This window comes from Sciurus vulgaris (assembly GCF_902686455.1).
Source record: "Sciurus vulgaris genome assembly, chromosome: 9".
NCBI classification, from domain to species: Eukaryota; Metazoa; Chordata; class Mammalia; order Rodentia; family Sciuridae; genus Sciurus; species Sciurus vulgaris.
The window spans coordinates 17,914,937-17,938,160 of record NC_136469.1 but is presented as its reverse complement, the minus strand read 5'-3'; the positions used below and the strand labels follow the sequence as shown (position 1 = coordinate 17,938,160).

The window sequence follows — 23,224 nt, the reverse complement described above, 5'->3', positions numbered from 1 at the left end:
TAACAGGTTAGCAGAGAGAAATTCAAACAGACTTTAGCTAGTGCTAAATTGGCTCTATTGTATATTAAGGTAGAGTTTGGAAGGCAAGATATTTTCCACCCCTTCCCTTTACTCGGGGTTTCTTTTTTTGTGGTACTGGGGATCGAACTCAGGGCCTTGCACTTGCGAGGCAAGCACTCTACCAGCTGAGCTATCTCCCCAGCCCTTACTCAGTGTTTCTGATGTGTATATGATGCTTTGGGGCATTAACCACATCACTGCCATTTCATCTCTATAGAAATTTGTATGGTCTAAGGAAAACGATTGGTGTGTCTCCTCTTATTGACAGAGAACCTCAAAGAAAGGGACATAGAGTAAAATGTTTCAAACATTCACTGAACAGACAGCTAAAAGCCACGTCCAAAAATATCCAGATGTCTCATCATAGTATGAAATGCACACAAAATTATTCGAAACATTGATGAAATCCTGTTGTGCAATGATTCTCTGATTAAAAGTGAGAAATTTGAGAGCAATCCTATGAGAAAGAAAGAAAAACCCCAAATCTTAAACTCTAGATGTAGAATTCTCTATGCAGAGAAAAGTGTTTGTGAAATGTAGGATACAAAAGACTGTAAAAGGTGTCAAAGTCTTCCAACACCATTGGCAATGTTATAGTCGTTTTTACCTATGATTTTGTAACATTTTTCTCAACTGGAATCTGCTATCAGGAGTACCATAGAATGCATTGAACATCCCCCCCACCCACCCCTGTGCATTTAATTTGTTTCAGAATGTTTCCTTGAAATTTCTCCACATACTCTCTGTGCAGAGTCTGGAAGTTAATGTCACTTGTGGGAACGGAATGTATTATTCTGTGAAGAGGGCTTTGGGTTTAAGCCTCTGCTATCAGTCATGTTGTCCTTGGCGTGTGCAGCCACAGAGACTCACTATGCTGTTTTCTGTGCTCCATTCTTTCCCGCGGTCTTGAGGGTCACACATGGCAAGCACACGGGGACAGTAAACGTGGAGGAAGGAAAGGTCAACGTTTTGCATTCAGGAGACAGCAGATCCACCTAGCAGCGGCTGTGTTTCTTGTGTGTGGGTAGCCAAGGACTCATCAAAAAGGATTTGCAGAGCTTTCTTTGAATTTTCCAATTGGGTGCACATTTAATATTTATTATTGGCTATTTGCTAATCGCCTCAATTTCTGAGTTTTTAAATTTTGAGTGACTGAGTAGCCTGTCTCCTACTCTTTGAAAACACATTCATTTCTCTCAGATGTAAAGGGAACTAAAATCAAAACAAAGCATCTGTATCAAAATTCCACTTGAACAAGGGGCAGTGATTATGGTACTCTCTTAATGTTCCCTGGTATAAAGGCGATGATAAGAGAATATAGCAAAGAGGTTCTTTTGATCATGGTGATAGTTTATCTGTATAGATCATGATTTGCAAATAATAATAATGTGCAATGACATTGTTGTCATCTATGTTCTCATTTAATTCACTGAGCTTGGTTTTTCTCCTTTGTACCCCCAGCACCCTTTGACAATGATAATGCTCTTCTCTGGAGACCTCTACAGTCTTTTGAATTTCCTCAGTTTTGCCAGGTGGCTTTTTATTGGGCTGGCAGTCGCTGGGCTGATTTATCTTCGATACAAACGCCCAGATATGCACCGTCCTTTCAAGGTAACCTCGGCCATCTTGATGGGTTTACATAAATCTTTCTTCTAATACCTAGTCCTCCCTTTGCCGTCACCGGATGATGGGAGGTTGGGCCGGGGCAGTGTCCTGTGGAATAAAATGTTTAACTCTTGCAGGGAGCACCATCAGAATGGATTTATTTTTTTACTTGGAAAAAATAATTTGTCAAATTTGTTCATGTGATGTTCTGAACTTTGCATTTGAAAAGAGAGCATTCCTGGATTTTTTAAAGTTGATTTTTCATGAATGGGTCCAGTGACCTGATGTATTCAGAGCCTGGATACTTCTCTCTTCCTCATGCTGGCTAGTTGTGGACAACTGTGTTGTGAAGGAGTGGGGGCAGATTCCTTATCAATTAAAACTCTCAAAAGGATGCTGCTTTTCAAAATAGGCATTCTGAGCACTTAATATCATGACTTGCTACATTGCCCATTACAAACCCTTGGAAAAGATACATAAAATTCACAGAGAAAGAGAAGATCTGGGGCTTTATCACCCTACAGAAAGACTGGTTGCTTTCAGGAGGGCTGAGGAATAGGCTCCTCATCTCCACCCTTGAGCATTCATGAACTGATCCGACCCTCACGAATCGCTTTTCAGAAATAGCACAGATAATGTTGTCAGAATTCGTTTCCAATTATATACATGGTCCAAGGCTGGCAGCGTCTTTATTAGCGGTTGAATAGGAGTTGGCCTGTTTTATTCCCATCCGTTCCTGTTGTGCATCTCAACAGAAAATCAATATGCGCTGAAAGGTTGTGTCATGGAACAAGCTGCCGGTGCTCTCGACGGAGCACGTTGGAGTGGATTCTAATTGTAATTATCAAAGAACCAATCTTTTAAAATCAAAACATAAGTCATAATGGTGCTTAACTTGCGAGATGATTCGAATAGGTCATCTGTAGTGAAACGCCCTTTTTTATTCTTAGACTGTGTCCGATCTAAAGGTTTAAGAACACGTTAGTTGGGATTTCAGGGGGCTGTGTAACAAATTCTCTGCACCCCAGCAAAGAGGTTTTGCTACAAGTAGGCTGGTGCCTGACCCCTTGTCACGGGACAGAAGCGGATCTCATGACAGACTGGGGCATCGGGGTCCCACCTCCTGGCCGGTGCACTGTGTCTGAAGTGACCTTTTCTGTGCTGTGTTCCAGGTGCCGCTGTTCATCCCGGCTCTGTTCTCCTTCACGTGCCTTTTCATGGTGGCCCTTTCCCTCTATTCGGACCCGTTTAGTACTGGAATCGGCTTCCTCATCACCCTGACTGGGGTGCCTGCATATTATCTCTTTATCATATGGGATAAGAAACCCAGGTGGTTTAGAAGAATGTCAGGTAAGAGTTTTAAGTAATTCCTGGACCTCTTGAGACCCTGTTGTCGGAAACCCCTGTAGGTTATACAGATAACCATTCACATCTTAAAACAACAACAACAAAAAAAAAATAAAAAATAAGTGGCATGATTGCTAGCTGGACTGCATTAATGTATTTTAACTGGGACTGAAAGAAGAGAAAGCAGGAAGGACATTTAGGGTATAGCCATTGAGTCCTTTCAGGGGATTTAGTTTGGGCTGCTCTTATCATTTCTTAGAAGACTGACTTTTTTAGACAAAATTTTATCAGTAGTTCTGTAAATGACCTAATTGCTCTTTTGAATCCCTTAATAACCTCATTATTTTTCTTCTGGGTTGAATGCAGCTTAGTGTTTCTATATCATGACATATAACTTGACCAGCGACATGAGGCTGCTGGGGAGTTAGTTAGGCGGAAGCCTGGGAGTGCATTGGATATCATGATCGTGCACTACCTGGGTGGGAATGGTGAGTCACGGAGTCATAAAGACAGCAAAAGCAAGGAGAAGAATAACAGTGGCATTTATTATATGATTGCCATGAGTTTGCACACATCTACCCTTTAATCCCATACCGGTCTTCTGAGGTGGGAAAATGGCCATCCCCATTTTACTGATTTGAGTTATAGCATAGGAGAATTCACGTCACTCATTTTGAGACAGACACAAAGGAGAAGAGCTGGAGTCAAACCCAGTACTTTAGGAAAATCATCCTGGGTGTAGTGAGGATGCATTAGAGAGAGTTGAAGCTAAAGATAGAGAATCGAGGTGGTGGTTTTCTGCAGTAATAAAGATGAGAATTAAGGAAAGTTTGAATCACAGGCTGTATGAGCCCGGGAGACAGTGAAAGATATTTTGGAGGAAACCCCAGCAGAACCTGGTGACCAAGTAGGTTGGGGTGAAGAAAGTAGAGGAGGGCAGTGGGGAGACAGGTGCCTCAGAGCTCAGGGTTCTGTGGCAAGCCTGTGTGGTAGGAGCTCCCAGGAGAGCTTTTCCCTACTTGGACATCTCCGTCAGTTCCCAATAAGGTCCTCACAAGAGTGGTATTCTCTCCCTGACCAGGAAACCAGGGCTCAGGGAGATGGAGAATTTATTTTTGAGTGTGCAGATTTTTAGGCACAGAGCTAGGATCTGAACCAACATCTGCTAGACTTCAAAGTCCATGCACTTGGTCTTTCTCATTGGGTGCCTGGTAGAAGAGAAAGATGGCATTTGGGAGGTATCAAATATAGACAGAGGGGCACTTACGTTCTTGGTGGTGAGTTTGGTGAATTTAGAATAGAGCATCCCCTTTATTTTGTACTTCTTTGTTTTAATTAGTTTATCATAATCAATTTTTTAAAATGCTAGTTAAAAATACAGGGAGATTTCCATGAAAATTGTTAATCAGTAATGTGTCACTAAAAAACAAAAAAGAAACGAAAAAAACCCACCATAATGTATATGTTGAATCTCCATTATTGTGTTCAACAAACTCATTTAGAAACCAGTTTTTTTAAGAGCAGAGTTTTACTACAACTTTTGACTAGTTATGACTTGGCATTTGGTATCTTTAGACTTTATATCACTATTTCTACTTGTATTTTAGCTTCTAGATGGCAACGGTATTCCTAAAGAAGTGTTGTCATGCACGTTAGTTCTTTTTTAAGGCTAACTCAGATATACCACTTTCTTTACCCACTTACTTAATCCCTTTCTCATTAAGTCAGACATCTTCTCTGTAGAAGCACTTTAATTAGGCTTTTCTCTGTTGTAGGCACTAACTCTAGAACCTATTCAGAAGGGGAAAACTTTTTGTTAATAATATTCACCACTGGAATCCTTGGACTAGTTAGTAGCATGTAGGATAGATTAGTGAGCATCGCTGTGAGCTTTGTGTCTACAGACAGTTAACATGCCTGATCTCCACAGAGAGCCAGGAACCTTTAGAAAGAAAGATCCTGTGGCCCTGAAGTTGAACTGCAATGAGAGTGAGCTCATGAAAGCAAATGCATGATCCTTCCCACTTAGTGGGCATTGACTCCCTCCTGTTTGTGGCCCACCAATGCTGATACCTCTTTCCTCTTGCTAACCTGTGTCCTTTCTTGTCTCTTTTTCAGTCCAGCCAACAAACAATTTTTATGCTTCATTCTTTGTTGTCTTTCCCTGCTCATGCAGTTCAGGATTTTTTTCCCCCTTCCTATTTTTCTGTCTCATGATGTTTTGAACATCTCCAAGGCCTCTGAATTTAGTGTTAGGCATTTGTGAAACTAGCAGCAATTCATGGTCCACAAGGTGGGGTGGCTATTGCTGCTTGGGAAACAGGGCAACATCATTAAGAATGGGAAATTCTGCTGGCTAGGGACCCAGGGTGCATCCTAATCTGTACACTCTTATGATGCTTTACTCAAGTCCTAAAACTTAGAGCGGAGGCCTCCATTTGTAGGGTAGGTTCGAAGTCAACCTTTCTTGTGTTAATTGAAAGTGGAGAGGAATACCAGAAGAATGCTCAGGGTGAAGACTAAGATCTAACTTCTCTACTCCTCACTCTTTCTTGATGGGAGTCACCTTGGCGCCAATACCTAGGGAGGACACAGTTGCCAGGGGAAGATACAAAGTCAAATTCAGCAATTTGATCGTGTGCTGTGACGACTGCTGGATTTGGTATTACAAGATATTTTTTTGTTATCACCAGAGCTCTACAATCTATATCCGTTCTCGGAGACATATGCAAAGAACAGAGAGGAATTCTGTCTAGAGGGTTTATGCAAGCTTCTAAAGTTTAACGTGCATAAAATCACCTGGAGATTTTGTTGAAATGCAGATTTGCATTCATTAGGGCTGGGCGAGGGCCTGAGATGCCTCATTTCTAAAACTCTTACAGGTAATGTCAACACTGCTGGTTTGTAGATTATACTTTGAGTAATGAGGACCTAAGATGTCTTTGTGCCCACGAAGACTTACCTTTTGTAACTTTGTCTGTTTGTTTGTAGCTGTGGTGATGGTTCTAAATAGCATGAGTGTCAGCTGGAGTGCTCGGATCCAGATTTTCCTCACCTTTTGCAAGCTCACAGCAATTCTGATAATTATAGTCCCTGGAGTTATACAGCTAATTAAAGGTATGGACTGAAAAGTAAATGGTTTTTAAAATACGTATCTGCTTTTGATCTCTTCTAACACTAACTTTTGCTTGTACTAGCAGAATCCTTAATTAGTGTCTGCTCATGGAACTTAAACTCTAGACTGTCATCTAATTGATTTGAAAGGCTGCTACATTGGGGTGAGTTGGTATTTACAGTTGATTGGCAGCAAGAGGATTTGGGCCAGGCATCCAAACAGGGCATCAGTGAATTAGCTTGATATAAACTCCTTTGAGTGAAGACATAAAGGGGAGAAAAAAATCTGCCATTACTGCAGATAAATATATTCTTTCACTTTTACTTTAAAATTGTTCAGTAATAGTAATAAAGATTACAAAGATTTCTAAAGAATAATGAAAGGATGGTCAATAATTTTATTAATTTCTGGTTATTATTTCTTTTATCTTTAGAGTGATAGCCTCAAAAAGAGGAGTCAGATATGGGAATAATGTTCCTCAAAACCAAATATTAACATGATAATAAAAATAGTTGTAAAAATTTAACTTTTATGGTTACATTATTTTTCATGTAAAACTTGCATTTGTATAGACATGTCACATTTTCTGGGAATATTTGCCCTAACGCAAATAACCTCTAAAGGGTTTGTTATTTAATAATAAAAGAAGTTGAGGGAGAATGTCATTTGGAATTTTAGTTGTTTGGGGAAAGAAGTCATATGCAATTGCCTGGATTCAGTGGAAATGGTCGGCAGAGAAAGAGGTCCACCCGAGTTATTTAATTGGCCATGGGCAACATAGTAGGAAATAACAGGAGAGAGAAGAAATTGTGAAGAGGTGACATAAACTTGGGCATGTTAAGTATTTAGGGTATACACTGATATTGTTTATTCCAAGAAAGGGAATTCACAGAGAAGTTCAATGACGTTCCAGAAGAACCACAGCCGGGGAAGAGAAATGTCAAAGTTCAGCAAAGTCATCGCTATTGGTGGAGGCGTTAAATAATAACAAATGCTGAAAGACTGGTGACTCTGTAGCTGGGAAAGCGAGCTTCTGTTGTCCACTTAATAAGCCTGGTGGGAATCGTAGACCCTGCTGGCAAAAATCCTTCCAGTCCTCTCTCAGCAACCTCAGGCAACTGAGAACAAACACAACCAAGACTGAATCTTCTGGAGACCAGTTGAGCCTGCTCTGCTGATTCACCTCAGCCTCCACAGAGCTGCCTGCACATATTCTATCTGGTTCTTTGGATACATAGCAAAATAGCCTGTGTCGTGGTGTCACTCTCTTCTTCTGGGCTAACTCTTTAGTCTTCGTCTAATTAGTTTCTTCATGGTCTGGAAAGTACAGGAAATCCTGGTCACCAGTCCTTGTTCAGTTCTGGTTTAGATTTCTAGGTCAGATGATCTACTGTCCCCTTAAAAAGCTGTGACTCATTTTCTTTCATTTCCCTCTTTGATGGAAAGTCAGGCATTATAGGTACACTGTAGGCCTTAGTCAATCTTGGCCGCTAATTTATTTGAATGGGATGTTGACTGACCAAATGTATTGCAGGTTACTTGAGAACAGAGGTCAAAATATAGCCCTTGGGTTCTTTCTGGGCAATTATAAATTTGAATTAACACAAATGAGATCAATGCTTGATAGGACCAGGAATCTTCCTAGTTCGCCAACAAGAAGTTCTCTGTGAATACTACCACACTGAAAATAAATTGCAATATCTTGGAGAGCATTCTTAGCATATACATTTTCTCTATTATTATAATAGTATAAAAATTTCGATTTTCTATGTTTCTAACCTAATCACATAGTTTTTTATTCATCGGGGACTGCAGGAAGAGAACAATTTCACTAACCTATATTGCACGTTATTTCTACTCTAATCAGATCCCAAAATAATTGAATGCTGTGTATTCACTTATGAGGACTTGCTGATATTCCTGAAGTTTAGAATAAAATGCCTCTCTTTTGTAATACTCACAAATGGCACTTTTGAGGACCTGTGCTTGTGGCTCAGTTTTACAGAGGTTTCTGGTTTTGGGTCGGCCCTGCACTCTGTGCATTATTGTCCCTTGAGGCCAATCAGGATAAAAGGATGCTCAGCAGATGCTTTTGTCTGAATTCCAGTATTTATATTTTCTTTCTGTAAGGACACAGAGATGTCTTAGTAAAACAGGCATTTCTGATTGATTCTATCGTTTTTTTTTTTTTTTTTTTTTAATGAGTTGTATTTGGAAACTGGTTACTTTGAGGGAAAAATCACTTAGCATACATCTTGGCACTCTCTCTTTCGAGTCTCCATCCTCACTTATGGTATGTCATCACAAATGGCCCTGTCTGGCTGTGCAGGCAACACCTGAGATTAACTTGAAAGAGAGAAATGTCTTCTACATCAACCACCTCCCACCCCCCCTTTGTTTATTATAAGGCTGACTTTGAAACAAAGTCATTTCCCATTTGGGTAATCTCATTTGCTATTTCCTTTGGGAATAGAGATTTCTTTTTCCTGTTGAAGTTTGAATATTAACTCATTAAAGCTAGTCTGCATTTCTGATTTTTGAACTATACAAAAGATTAACAAGAAAAGGGATTCTCTCTGATTTTCAAAATCGAAAAAAAAGTGAACAAAAATCTACTTGTTAGTGTAAAGTTTGCTAAAATCTAGTTCAGAATTCAGTACAATTTCTTTCAGTGTTTCTAGATGAGAACTGTCATATCAGGACAGTGTCAATGAACTGTACTAGGACCAACTAGGAGCCAGGCATGGTGGTGCACACCTATAATGCTAGTTACTCAGGAGGCTGAGGCTGGAGGATCATAAGTTGAGGCCAGCCTCAGCAACTGAGGAGACTCTGTCTCAACATAAAAAGCATAGTTCAGTGCAAAATGCCCCTGAGCTCAACTCCCAGAACTACTAATTAATAATAATAATAATAATAATAAAGACCAGCTTGAAAATGCTTTAAATTTTGTGGGCCACATGGTCTTGTTGCAATGTCAATTCTGCTGTTATAGGGTGAAATAAACCACAGACAATACACTTAACTGAGCAGGCCTGGATGCACTCCAATAAAACTTTATTTTTAAAAGAGGCTTGTAGGTTGGAGTGGCAGATTTGGTCTGCCGTTTTCAACCCCTGTTCCAGAGGCAGGTGTCTAGTGATCTACCAGGGACAAAGAGAAAGCAGGAAGTTAAAGACATGGATTGGTGCTTTGGAGTTTTGCTCTGCCTCCTCATTGGAGGTAAACCCTTGGATATTTCTTTGCATTTCTTGCCAAGCAACACACTCCTAAAAAACTACAGTTCACAGAAAATCCTTCAGTCTTCTTTCGTGGTCTGAGTATGAGCACACTTAAACAAAGAGTTTGTCATTCTGGCTGTGACATGATTAGAAGAGAAACTGAAATTGCATGGGTGGTGATCAGCAGACCTTTGGGACTTGTTCTTTAGCTTGGGTACAATATTAATAGTAAAGCTGGCAACGAGCAGGGAGTGAGCAATCTAGGCCTCTTCTTCCAGTGATGGCACAAGAATTAAAAACCATTCTTTGGAAAGCTCTAAAGGTCTTTCTATTCTAATTGCAGGGCAAACACAACACTTTAAAAGACGCCTTTTCAGGAAGAGATGCCAGTATCATGGGGTTGCCCCTGGCTTTTTTACGGAATGTATGCTTATGCCGGCTGGTAAGTTGATATCTCTGGAATTTGATGGTTGGTATGGTGCACTGATTCCTTCAGGTTCTTAGATTAAATGTTAAGCCAGATGCCAGGCAAATTGAGGGTGAGTGTGACCCAGTGTGAGTATGCTGTACTTGAAATGAGAAGTGTGGTTTGGTCCCCTGCACGAGGCCGGTTACTGTGCACGTGACTTAATGCGACGCTAGCGCTGTTGTGGTGGAAAAGTGGTGATGCTTTTCCTCATTGAGCATAAGGGCCACGATCGACACACCTAGGACGAAGACAGGTTAAGAGAAAAGCATGCCAAGTCACTTAAATCAAAGTTTCAATATGAACACAGGAGCGCTCAGAAATGAAGACCCCCAAACTCAGGGAAAACTGTCTGTTTGTACATGAAGTAAGGGTAATAGATGGAGAGTGGAAACCCAGGAGGCCTGTCGTGTCCATTCAGGTTCCTCTTCAATTCTCAGATAGCATCCCCCTCCCTTGCCCTGCCCAGGGGTTCAGGGCCGGAGCCCTTTGGAACAAGGGCCTTGTGACCTACTCTCAGGTATGGTGGATCAGAGCATTTCCTTTATGGTCAGCTTCCTAAACAGAAAAGGCAGAAGTTAGAGTAATTTTCTAGATCCTCTGGTTTGTGTGGGGGAAGAGAGGTGCCTGTGATCATCCCCTGGAGAAAGGAATTCTAATTTTTATGGCTGGCCTTGGGAGAAGGGGGAACCTAAGAAAGACGTTCAGGAAAAGGTCAGATCCATCTTCCTTTCTGAGGCTCTTTCCTTCCATTGCGAGTTTTCAGCCTGCCCAGGCATCAGAGTTTCCGGTGTTGCTTTCTAAGCCCCAACACCATCAAGGTCACTACCAGATTTAGACCAGTATCATAAGAAAACAAATACTGGGTCTTAAGAGCCCATATAAATCACTTAGAATTATGTATCCGTAGGGACAGAATGGTGCCATTAGGTACTAAAGATTAGTATTTGGCTTGTCAAAAGGTCTTTCAGCTGAAGCTCCAAGGGTATTTACAAATAGTGATTCATGAATTTTTTTTTTTTTTTCTACTTTCCCTTGAGAAAGAAAGAATTCTGATACCGAAATAAATGAGGCATTCCCGGGAGGTTAAAATGGTTTTCTAAAGGCAGGAAAGGAGAAGCCAAGATAATAAAATCATCTTTACCAGAATATGTGTGACATTTTAAAGGACCTTAGAAATTCATCAGAATTTCCCCAACGTGAAAATAAAAGTATGCCACAAAGATGATTAGAATCATGTTCGCCGCAGATATGTTTCCTTGGATGAGTGGCCATCTGTGTGGCTCCTGTCCTATTAAAGGCATTCAATTTTTGTACTTATTAAGCCATACTTTGTTTGGGGGATTGGATAACAATAATCATGAATCACAATGGAAATTTTCCGAACTAAATTTTATTTTATCTAAGAAGTTTTAACTGAAATGACGGTTTCAAGAAGCCCAGTAGGTCCCAAATATCACTTATAAACATCCAAATTATTGTAGTAAGATTAACCTTCATTGTTTTGGAGCAATGATGGCCCTCTTTTGTTTATTTATTTATAAAACTAACAGACAACTTTAGCTATAAGAACATTCTAGGAGCCAAAAAAATAATAGCAGGAAACTTCACTAGCTCAAAAATTATGTAAATGCATTTCTAACACAAATACAACTTCCTTTGGTTTCTTTAAAGCTTTTAGACCCTAACTTCTAGCTAATGCTGGGAAATTAAAGAAATTTCAAATAAAATACACGTACCTACTAACCTCCACTGAATTGGTGAAAATATGGCATTAGAGGAAAATGAAGAGCGTATAGCACTTAGCGTTTTAGCATGGCTTTGAAGCAAAATATGTTTGAAGGCTGTTTTGAAGATTGTACTCTGAGACCAGTGTGAAATATTTGTATATTCCAGAATAGTTTTACAGCCATTGTACGTAAGCATTAATCACTCAGTGTTTTTGAAGTTCTTTTACTTTTGTCCAAAGCACAATGCGGTGCTCGGCAGAGAAAAGAACCGAGTGTGATCACAGGGTTAGAAGCTGAATCCACTCTTCCCTGGCTATTCAGCCTCAGTGAGAGTGCGAGGCCTGGGGCAGCAGCCAAGCTACTCTGAGGGTCCCTGGGTGCCTCAGAGCAGAGTGGGGAGGTAGCGAAAGCTTTCAGCCACCCGCCAGGCTCTGGGGGCCTGGTGCTATGCTGTCAGGCAAGTGGAATGTGGAGATCATCACAAGAGAGATTTGATTAATTTTGCTGAATGGAGTTCTCTTGCCTGTGAGTACCCTGCATCTGTTCCCACGGAATCTTAAAAGACTTCAGCTCTCCTCACTCCTCCACCACCCAGCTGAATATTCAGGTCACCTGCTTCATGTGGTGCCAGGTCCCTCCACCACTGAGGCTTTTGAGGGCCAATAGATTTGTCCATGTATAAAGAGTCTTTTCATTTCTAATTATCTGATTAATATTGAATTTTCTTGATGCTGAACCCAAACTGTCACTCTGTTTACAGGATTGAAGGGGTTTCTATAAACCTCCTCAAGTCTACTCCCTGTTTTAAAGAGGAAGAAACCCCTGATTTCCTCATATTCTTGAGGGTTCAATCATGGTATTGGAAAATGTGTCCAGGATTGTCAATGGGAAGTGGCCTGATACAAGTGGCTTATGTCGGAGACAGATGAGAAACTATGCTGCTTTCTGGCAGAGATGCTCTGGTCGCTAATCTATGGGCATCAGTCTGAGCAAAAGGATGCTGTGTTTAGGAAAAGTAGCCTATTTTTTTGGAATTCCAGAAGAAAAGTCATTGTCAGGGTGCAAATGGACAAGGTGGAGGCTAAAAAATTCCCAAAGCGAGAGGCATTTGTTCACTTTCTAAATGTGAGTCCTACCCTTCTGACAGTTCCATCTTTCATGATATAATTACAAGACTCAGATGTAGATCATAATAGGGGACTGTAAATGAGCCACCACTTTCTATACCGCTGCTGGGACAATGTTTGACCAAAAAAAAAAAAAAAAAAAAAAAAAAAAATGTGGAAGCATTGCAGATGAGTCAGACAGAAGCAAAGCAGCTATTGTAACCAAGGTTAATGGCCAGCCTCTTACCCTGTCCGTAAAACAGCAAGACCACTGTTGTCCTGGAGACCTTGCTCAGCTCCGAGCAGTTGAATAGGAAACAGACACCTCTGAACCTTGGGGAACCTGAATAGAATCAACTTTTGGCTCCGAGGAGCACAGAACCTTTCCAGAATGATGAAAAACTCCTTCACAGAAACATGATTAGGGGAAAAGAAATCATTAACCCAGCGAGGTCACAGAGTTGGGTCAGAACAACTTTAATACTGTTGCCAATATCTGCATTCAGAGAAACCCATCTGTCAGTCCCCCTGTGGCCCTGGGGAACCAAACCAATTGCAATCCCATATCTTGATCCAAAGCTAAATATTGCTGGTGGGATTTTTTTTCTAAACCATGAGCCAGAAAGTAGTTTTTCAGTGTCTTTTTCCTCCCTTTTAAAGCTTATCCTCAATGGACTTAGTCTTTCTAAGCACCTGCTGGGATTATTTTGTACCATTGTGTCAAATCTAATCTACAGAATAAGCTTCTTTTAAAAATAATTCACGTGGTTGGGTATGGGAAGGCAGTGCTAGCCTTACAGAGCCTTTTATTGCACAATCATGGAAAAGCTGGAACAATAGATTGTTTGAGCATTCTCTGGGGCCTTGAAGAGATAGAATATCCAAGAATGCTCTGGACTTGGAGCTGAGACCACAGAGCATAAAGGTGCATTCCCCACAGGATGTGATGTTGGGACTAAAATAAGAAACTCTCTCTTTCTTTCCTCCACTCTGCCCAGATCTTTCCTCCCTTTCTTTCCCCTCCCCTCCCCTCTCCTCCTCTCTTCTCTCCTGTTCTGTGGAACCATGGAAAACATTTGAAGTGGAATTCTTTTTTCATAACTACTTCTCTCTCTTGCTTAATATTGTTGGAAAGACCAGTCTCTAAAGCAAGCCCTTAAGAAGAAACGGATCTCTTTGACATAAGAATCTAGAAACATTTCTTAATGTGTGATTTTTTTTTTTTTTTTTCCCTTCCTGAACTTCCTATCGCCTCAGGCTTATAACAAACACATCAAATCTTTCTCAAGAGCATAGTCCAGATCTAAGTACTGACTGTTGCTTGCTTTCCTAGTATAATGGCAACCTCTATGTTTAGCAATTTAACTTACCAGTTATTAGAAAAATTCTTGGCTGTTTAACTTTTTATATCACCTTTATTACTATGGTTCTCTCAGTGTTTCAAATATACTACTTAAAAGCATAGTCCTTCAAATTGCTGGCAACTTCACCTTGAACATCAAATTCTACTTGAGAATTTAGATAAGGTTTTTATGAAGTTGGAGCAAGACGGGTTTCCTCATCTTTTGTTTAGGCTGTGAGATAAGCATATTAAAGGATTAATATTATTATTAATATTATTAGAATATTAATTCTAGCCATCAGTGTTAGATTGTAGAGAATTTGTACACAAAGACCTGTGCTCCTGTGTACCTGTGGAAAAAATTATTTTTACCTTCTGAGAAATAAGATATCAAGAGTATGTTAAAATATGACTTGATTTTGTGAAAAGTTTCCTAATGAAATGAAGAGGTAGCGAGCTATTTGTCTTCATGTATTAGTTCTTTCCAAATGCTCCCTTAGTTTTCCCATTTCCTTCATCCAATCACCTATCTATGCTTCTTTCACAATGGAATCTGCCTCAGCCTTACATTGTGCAAACTTAATAAAGAACTACAAGGGCTTTAAAGGCTAGCTGCAGTTGTACAACAAACTCGAGGATGCAAGGTGCTAGACAATTCTGTATGGGATTGAAAGAGTCATGAAGTGAAGGAAAGAAATCTGAATTTCTCTCGGGCCCTGACATTAGGGTAATATTTGCAATCCTGTGGAGTTTGAAAGTAATATACTGTATACACAGAATATTTCTTCTCATATAAAGGAGCCAGAAAGTGTTGTGGATGTAGAAATGTTCAAAATTTCCTGCTATTTAGTTGGTGATTTATGGTGTAATGACTACCAATGTGCCTGAAATTTATAGCCTAAAATGGAATAAAATGGGAAATGGATAATTGCACAGGTCCTGTGACTCGAGGTTATTTGGGATGTGTATTGTGATCATATTAACCTGAAAGGAAGATGTGTGAATCGAGGATTTATCACTTTTTATTTTTATTTTTGATTACAAATTGACAAATAGAGTTGTATATATTTATGGGGTATAAAGTGATGTTATTATTTATGAATACCATGTGGAATAATTAAGTCAAGCTAATTGCAATATCCATCACCTCAAATATTATTTTTGTGGTAGAACATTTGAAATTTACCCCCTTAGAAGTTGTGAAATATATATTATTCTACCATTTGTGGTTCCTGTGATACACTGTGTTTGTCTAGGAAGTAATAACAATTTTCTAAATGTAGAAATGCTACTATCTCATAGCACTGTAAGTTTTGATATGTTTCCACTTTTGAAATTTGGAGGGAGCAAAGGTCATCTTATAAAATCCCTTCCCATTTCCTCTGCCACACCTGTACTGCAGAATACTGAATTGTTGCTCCTATCACTGGGCATAGCCACCTGCCACCCTTCTGTCCTCAGCCTGTGATGACCTCATACCTCTTCCCAGGGCTAACACCCAGGGTGTTAACCACTGAGCCACCTCCCCAGCCTTTCTTATTTTTTATTTTGAGACAGGGTCTTTCTAAGTTGTTTAGGGCCTCACTAAGTTGCTGAGGCTGGCTTTGAACTTGTGATCCTCCTGCCTCAGCCTCTGGAGCCACTGGGATTACAGGCGTGCACCACCTCACCCAGACTAAATGTTAAGAATTTTGAAGCTCATATTGGGGGATCCCTCCTCTAAAATCCACCCTTGACCTCCCAGGCTTGGCTAGCTCCACCCTTGGCTGGCCCATGTGCTTGCTCTGCAGGGAAACCATGGAGATCTTCCACTCCTCAGATCCCCCACCGTGTGAGTTAGAAGTACTTCACCATGTGTGGTTTAATAGAAAAATAATCTATGGGGGTTTTAGTTGCTGGATAATTTCATTACAAGCATATTATGAAGTTTTCATAATTCTGAGTTTAAAATGTAAATTCATATTTAAATGTGAAAATTTGGATTACAATGTTAAAATATATTAATAGTTGATAATTTGTATGCTTTTAGGTGTTACCTCATTTTGTTACTGAAAGAAGTAGACAACCTGAAAAGTAAGTAGCCATATTTACTCTGAAATTTTTATGAGGAATAAAATTAAGATACCTGGTTGAAAAAGTAGACTTGAAGAGGAATCAGAGTGGGCCAGTCACCTTCATCGTTCTCACTACCCATGTCATTGTCATTCTCCTAGGCACATAAAATTTATTTGATCCCATCATAAATTATGTGTGAATGACCTTAAATCATATGCAATACTAAATTTTTCCTTATAACCTAAAATCAGGAAAGAATAGAGTTGTATCTTAGGTGACTTGTCCTCACATATGAACTCTCAGATACAAGTGTAGCTTGAACTCAAAAAGCTTTTATTTCTAGCAATACTTGTTTCTTGTTTCACAACTGTTCAATGAAATAAATAAATGTAATTAGTGGGAAAGAGTTACAAAAGCATGAAAATCCATGCAGCGTGTGATAGGAACTTGTAAATGTGGAGAACTGAATCATTATTTTACCTTTGTACCCTAAATAACAGTGTGATGATTGGATGATGATTATCTAAAGTTTCTAACATAGGCTAAGAAATATGAATTAATGTTATTTGACTTTGTATAGAAGAACTACATGCAAACTTATGGGATAAAGAGGGAAAAATTAAGAAGCATAATGCAAATATAACACTCTAAAGTTATTTAATTCATCTTACTTTTATTCAGTACCTGTTGTGCTCCAACCTTGTGTCAGGAGCATCTTCCTGATGAATGATGTTTGTCTCTGAGGATTTTATTTTCTAGTCAATGAGTCAAAGTTGTAAAACAAATAAGGTAGCAGAGTGGTTGACACCATAGTAGGTTACACTATTCAGTGTGACAGAGAAGAAGGGAGGAAGTACTTGACCCGTTCTAGGGAATGCTGCTTATGTGTAGAGTCTTAAACCGCATCAGTAAGTGTTCCCCACTTAACTATGAGAAGGGAAGGGGGAGCGCTGATTGACTTCTAGGAAAAGGAGCAAGTACTTAGGCGAGTTGGTCTGAAGTAACCTGGACACTAGAGAATATAATGCAGAGTAAGATGAACAGAGGATTCTGGCACCGGGTACATTGGCAGGTAGTAAGCTGTTGGGAGATGGCCCTAGGGAGGTAGATCTGGCCAGATGAGGGATGTCAGACACAGCCAGCACTGGATGCTAACAGGATGCTTCAACATAACCAATTTCAACTGCTGTGCAAACCAATGTATAATTTCAACATGGAGAAAGCTACTTATTCAGAAATATGACCAACTTACTATTGTCTATTTATAAGTGGAATTGAGACAGAGAAACACATTATTTACCAGGAACTAGTGTTAACATTACCTGAAAATGATAAGCTACCTTATGACAGTAAAAATTACTGATTACAGAGAGAAATAGGTGAAGTACTTGAGAATTATTAGTGTGTAAGTGGAGACACAGAGAAAAAATAGCTCTTAATAGATTTATATAAAATATTTGTTGAATTTCCCATATGTGAAAGAAATAATATGTCCTAAACTGTAATTTTGATCTGAAAACATTTTAAAGAGACCCACTAATAAAATCTAATGCTAAGGGAAATTATTATGAAAAAAAATGACAAATCATAGGTTTGTGAACCTAACACATAACATGGTACTTCAGAGGTGTATTTACAATTCAAATTCTCTTTTAGTGTTACTTTAATTTTATTTACCATATATATTACTAATATGTACATCAAGTATATTTCTAAACTATGCTACTGTTACCCCATCTGAATTTTGGACATATCCTACCAGAGTGCTTGCCAAAGATCCTCTCTTTCTCCCTCTCTTTTCCTTCATTTCATTTCATGTCCTATTTTCTCTCACCGATAATGTTCATGATTCAATATATACAAATACTAAGGAATAGTGATAGTGATGTGATTCAATGTTTTGTTTTTTTTTCTGTTGCAAAGAGATTTTCTTATCTCAAAATAATAGAACAACAGCACGTACCTCTCTGGTTGTATTGGTAAGTCAATATCTACCTATCAAGTACTTAGATTAGTGACTGTGACTTTTAAATCTCTGCATAATTGCTTTTACTACTGTTACTGATATATTCTTATTTTAGAGAAAGGTTAACTGTTATCACATAAAGTAGTGTTTTCTAGGTTTCAGTATCCTGACAAAATATCTTTCTTTGTGGTTTGGAAAGAAATATGAAAAATTATTGCACATCATATTGAAACCTGTGCACTAAATTTTCAGTACTGAAGTTGACTCTGCATTTCATGATCTCTCTGATTCTTGTGTACAGATTTCATTGGAGTTTTATATTTAGTGAAACCAAGCCTACCTTTTAAAGGGAAAAACATGAGTGAATTGTATAATAATTTAAAACTAAGAGTAAAAGCAGAGGTAATTGTTTGTGATTATATTGGATGAAATATTAGCAATTTCTGGAAATTGTGATTTTTACAAACTTCACGTAATTTTATCTAGAATATTTTTAATTTTATATACTTTCCGAAGATCTTAAACTAAGGAACTTTTTGGGTGAAAGAAGAATCTGTTTTGAGGTCAATGAGTAACAGGGAAGACAAATTAAAGAGAGAGGACTTTGTGGCGTTTTGTTCTTTCACGTTTGAGAACCCAGACAGTTCAGTTTTACATGGAATATTTTGTGTAAAACTTAGCTGACACATTTATTTTCTCAAAATGTGGGAGATACACAGAATCTCCTTAGTGTACAGTCAAGGTTGATGTTGTATTATGTATTTATAACTAAAGTAACTCAGGATTTGAGCACTTTCATTAGTCTTCATTTTTAAAATGACATCTCCTGACAATGTTAATGATCAGTTTAGGTCTTTAAAAACTGAATTTTATTTTTAAAACACAGAGACTACTTTGGGAGACATTTAGGGTAGAATATCAAGAACAGATGGTCCAATTACGTGGAGCTAGTCCAGATGCGTAATTTGTATTATTTTGTAGGTAGATGTGGCTCCAAAATACCTTTAGTAACGAGGGAGAATAATTATGATCCCATCTCCTTTGTGACGTGCCAAGATAAATGTGTTCCCCCATCAGTCACGGGCCTATGTTTCCAGGTGTGCTGCAACTTGCAACTTTCTGGCAGCTGGTGCAATGAATCATCAGCCAAAGATACAACATCTTTTACTATCCTCCTCCATGGAAGCAATAAAATCTCTCCCAAATCGTGACCTAATGGAAAAGGTGGTAATTAATTTAGGTTGGTGAAAATAGCAATATGATTTAAAATACATAGAATGCACAGTCAAGTTTCATAATCTTGATCGACTACCCTGTATGTGTAATTTCATTTTGAGAAATCTTTCAAATTACCTCACAGTAAGTACTCTATGAAATAATTTCTGAGTTGCTATTAAAGACTTGCCCTAAGTGTTGTAACAAGAGAGAGAGGAACTTGGACAAAAACCTCTGTTCATGTGATTACATTTATCACATTGAGAAATTTTCCCAGGGCCTTGCTTAAAATATATATATTTTTTTCTCCAAAGGTGGCTTTGGATTTATAGAAATAGCCATCTTTCAAATATAATAATTGCCATTGAACTTTTATAATAACAATAATGTGAGAATATTGCCTTTAATAATTATCTATAGCATAGTGACTGTCTCCACTATGACTGTATAAGAATAAGATTAGTAATTTGAAGGATATGAATATCTAAAGTTTAAAACATGAAGTTCATAGAATCCCAAGGAATACCTAAATTTAAAAAATGCCACTGTCTTTCCAAATGGCATGAATAGTAATAATGATTGAATAAATACTTAAAAAAAAGTATTTTTGCAAATATGGAGTTTTGCCTTATGCCGTTTTTCTGAACATAAAACCCATCATTTGAAAAGTTATACAGTGCAAAGAACATTATAATTAAGATGCATGTTTGTAATCCTCTTCATAGATTGATAAATCGTGTCTTATGTTGATGAAAGCTAAGAAATGAATGGCTTTGCTTTGACCTTGGGGGTCTGAGATGAGTCAGTTTGTCTATTAGACTTGTTCCCGTGTTCTTCTCACTTCATTTATTCCTTCTGTTCGGAAGACTTGGAAATAGTAGACTTAGAGGAAGTCAGTAAAGCTTGATATCATCAGTCATTTCTGAAGAGCAGGCTATCAACATGCTCTGAATAATCAACTTTAATAGAAGGTTTAAATAATCAGAGTGTCATGTTTAATTAATTCTTCCCTGCTTCCAATTTATATTAATTGATGCCTCAAAGTCATCATACTTTGTACCAGTGATACCTTGGAAGAAGGAAAACTTGGTTGGGAAAAACTCTTAGAGACCTTTCAGGAGGTGTGAGAGGTCAGATTGAGCCTGGTGGTCCCACATCCGTCTTCTAGTTTGAATTCAGTTCAGGTGTCACAGTCTTAGAGTTTTAGTGTATGTGTTTTAATTCCTTATTGACTCTTTAATTCCTTATTACACTGCTTTATATGGCTTATAAATAACAGGCAATATAAAATGTTACTTGTAGGCCATATAAAACTGTTAACTTGATTAGAAACACAGCAAAACAAAACAAAACAAATCTGCTTAAATGTGTTGTGGCCAAGTTGCATGACAGAAGGCTAATGATTGATTTGAAGTCCTTCTTTCTTGCATTTTGATATTTTAAAGCTGCAGTTTTCTATAAGAGACAAATCTTCTTTGTGGGCTTTATAAATTTCAAACTTACTAAAAATAGTCTGTAATGTTTTGACAATCTACATGCGGATTACAGCAAAATTGTGTGTTTTTGTTGTTATTGTTGTTACAAGGTAATATAGTCTGCATTCTTAGAATATTTCCAGTTTCTACTACAAATCCTCAGGTGATGCATGTTCTAAAATTATGTAAACTAATTTTCATTAAAGTTACATCACTATGAATAAATGTATATGGAAAGATCTGGATTTTTAAATAGATTTCATTTGTAGATGTATTTGCCAAATGAAATTCTTTAAAACTGAGGTCTCCTAGTAGAGGAGTGTAAGGATTCCAGGCCCATTATAAGGCAAACTTCTTCTGAATCTTGGCTTACCAATCTTAAATAGACAGTGATATTCCTATATTATAGTTCTCATGGGATTCTGAGGATAAAGTATGTGAAATTCGAAAACGTTAACGAGCTCAACAAGTAATATAAATTGTAAAGCTGAATTTTCAGCCAAGTTTACACAGATTTTCCTTTTGGCAAAATGAGTCCTCCTTCTATTAATGAAGACAGTCATCACTAGGATTATTTTAAAATGTGACACTGTTCCTCATCTATTGTTGAAAAATTTGACACCGAAATTAAAACCATTCTATTTTCTACTTTTCTCCTGAAAATAGGCATAAAGTTTGGTAAATCACTTTTAAATGTGTTTCATAATAGGAGTGCAAATGTACAGGGGTGTTGCAGAGGAAAGGCTAGTGTTTGGCCAGATGTTACAGAGGCTAAGTGATTCTAGTTCAGAGCACAAGGTCACCAAGTGGCTCTCCTTGCTTTTGTTCAGTCTAAAAATGTCTCCCTAATGGAATGTGTGGTTGATGTACCTTGGGATCAAAATTCTTGCATTTCTCAGCTTCACATATGCATAAAAAATACATTTGGCTCCAAGACAGTTTGTTCATGTAAGGTTGAAGTGTCAAATAAGTGGTGCAGAAATTATAGGATTATATTATAATATTTTATCATGGGGTAATCAAAGAAGACAGATATTAATCCTTCAAGTGCTTTGTGGAAACCATTTAGCTTTTTTGGGGGGAGGGGTATTCCAATAACCATTGTGAGGCAAAATTTGAAGGGCAATGTTTTGAATGTTTTACTTCCTTTCATATTAGTTGTTTCTAAGTTCTAATTTTAGGCTTACTGAAGTTTATATTTTTAGTCTAGAATAATAAGCTTGTTTTAGGAGCAAAAACAATGGCTAATTTAATTTTACCCTGTGTTTCTGTTCCCTTTAGCCAAAAATAACAGACCCCAATAGGTGCGAGGAGTAGAAAGATAGAATCACAGAATTTCAGAATTAGAGGGGATCTTGGAGATCATCTAATCTAGTTTTCAACCAGATGTTCAATTTCCTTTGTAATGTCTTTGAGAAGTAATTCTCATAAAAGATGAGAAACTGGCTATACCTTCCTGCAACTGGCTGCCCATATTGTTCTCTTGCCTAGATTGACCAGTAACCTTCCAGTTGCTGCTGCCAGTTCTAGCTTAAATAAGTTATTGGTTAGGTTGATTCTTTGTTTGCCACTTTTAAATGGCAGGTAATAATCCCTTTATTGTGGTTCTCTTGAGCAGGGTGCTCAATGTCTTGACTGCAATAGGTGTAACCCAGCTGAGGAAATGATGTGAGAACGGCAGAGATTCAGGGTTAGAATCTCTGGAGTCTAAGGGATTGCATGCGTTCAGACATGGACTCTGCTTTTGATCTGCTCCTACCTGAAAGGAAGTAGCTTCCACAACAAGGATTGTCCGTCTTGAGAGTGACACCTGCTTTTGCATTCACACCTTTGTAGCTCCCCTCATCCATATTCTTATTTATGCAAATAAGCCACCCTCACTCTTCTCTAGGAGCATATTTATTTCAAAGTCAGGTGATTGTGCCCAAAATGTGGCTCAGAAATAAAATTTTTACATTCTGGTTCAAACTTGGTGAAAAAAACACTTAGACCACTAAAATCTAGTCTGTAGACCACTGCTATTGGACATTCCTGCCATTTCAATGTTGTTTAAGATTCTCACTGAAAGAGAATGATGTCCACAAGTTGTTCTTTTGGCAAAGACAAGGTGCCTTCAGGTCATTATAGCCCACATGCACCATTCCCCAGAATCATTTTGACAATTTGTTCTACTCATTTCAGACATTGACTCAGTTTACTAGTATCCTCAGGAAAATGAGCAATTCTTGAATTTGTATAGGCACAAGTCAAAACTGTATTACCAGTGCAAGTCCCTAAAGTGAGCCAAATGAAGTTGGGACTTTACAGTGATGAAAAGATTGCCTTCACTTTTATAACTATAAACATACTTGCTTTCCAAATCTTTGAAAATAGCACTGGGTTCAGGAAAATTCAAAATTCTAATCCTGCCTCTTTCCTAACAAGCTGTTTGACCTTGGACAGACCTCTAAGTTGCTTCTGATTCTGTTGTTTGCCACTTTTAATGGCAAGGTAATAATCCCTATATTATGGTTCTCTTGGG

General features: G+C 38.3%; 1 protein-coding gene across 1 annotated transcript in view; it reads left to right on the top strand.

The window, feature by feature from the left end:
• The window catches only part of SLC7A11 (solute carrier family 7 member 11), a 115,866-nt gene that overhangs the window by 56,575 nt on the left and 36,067 nt on the right, over nucleotides 1-23,224 (top strand). The window contains 2 exon segments of the mRNA XM_079154799.1: nucleotides 1,522-1,671; nucleotides 2,838-3,015. Of these exon segments, the coding sequence (XP_079010925.1) occupies nucleotides 1,522-1,671; nucleotides 2,838-3,015 (328 nt within the window).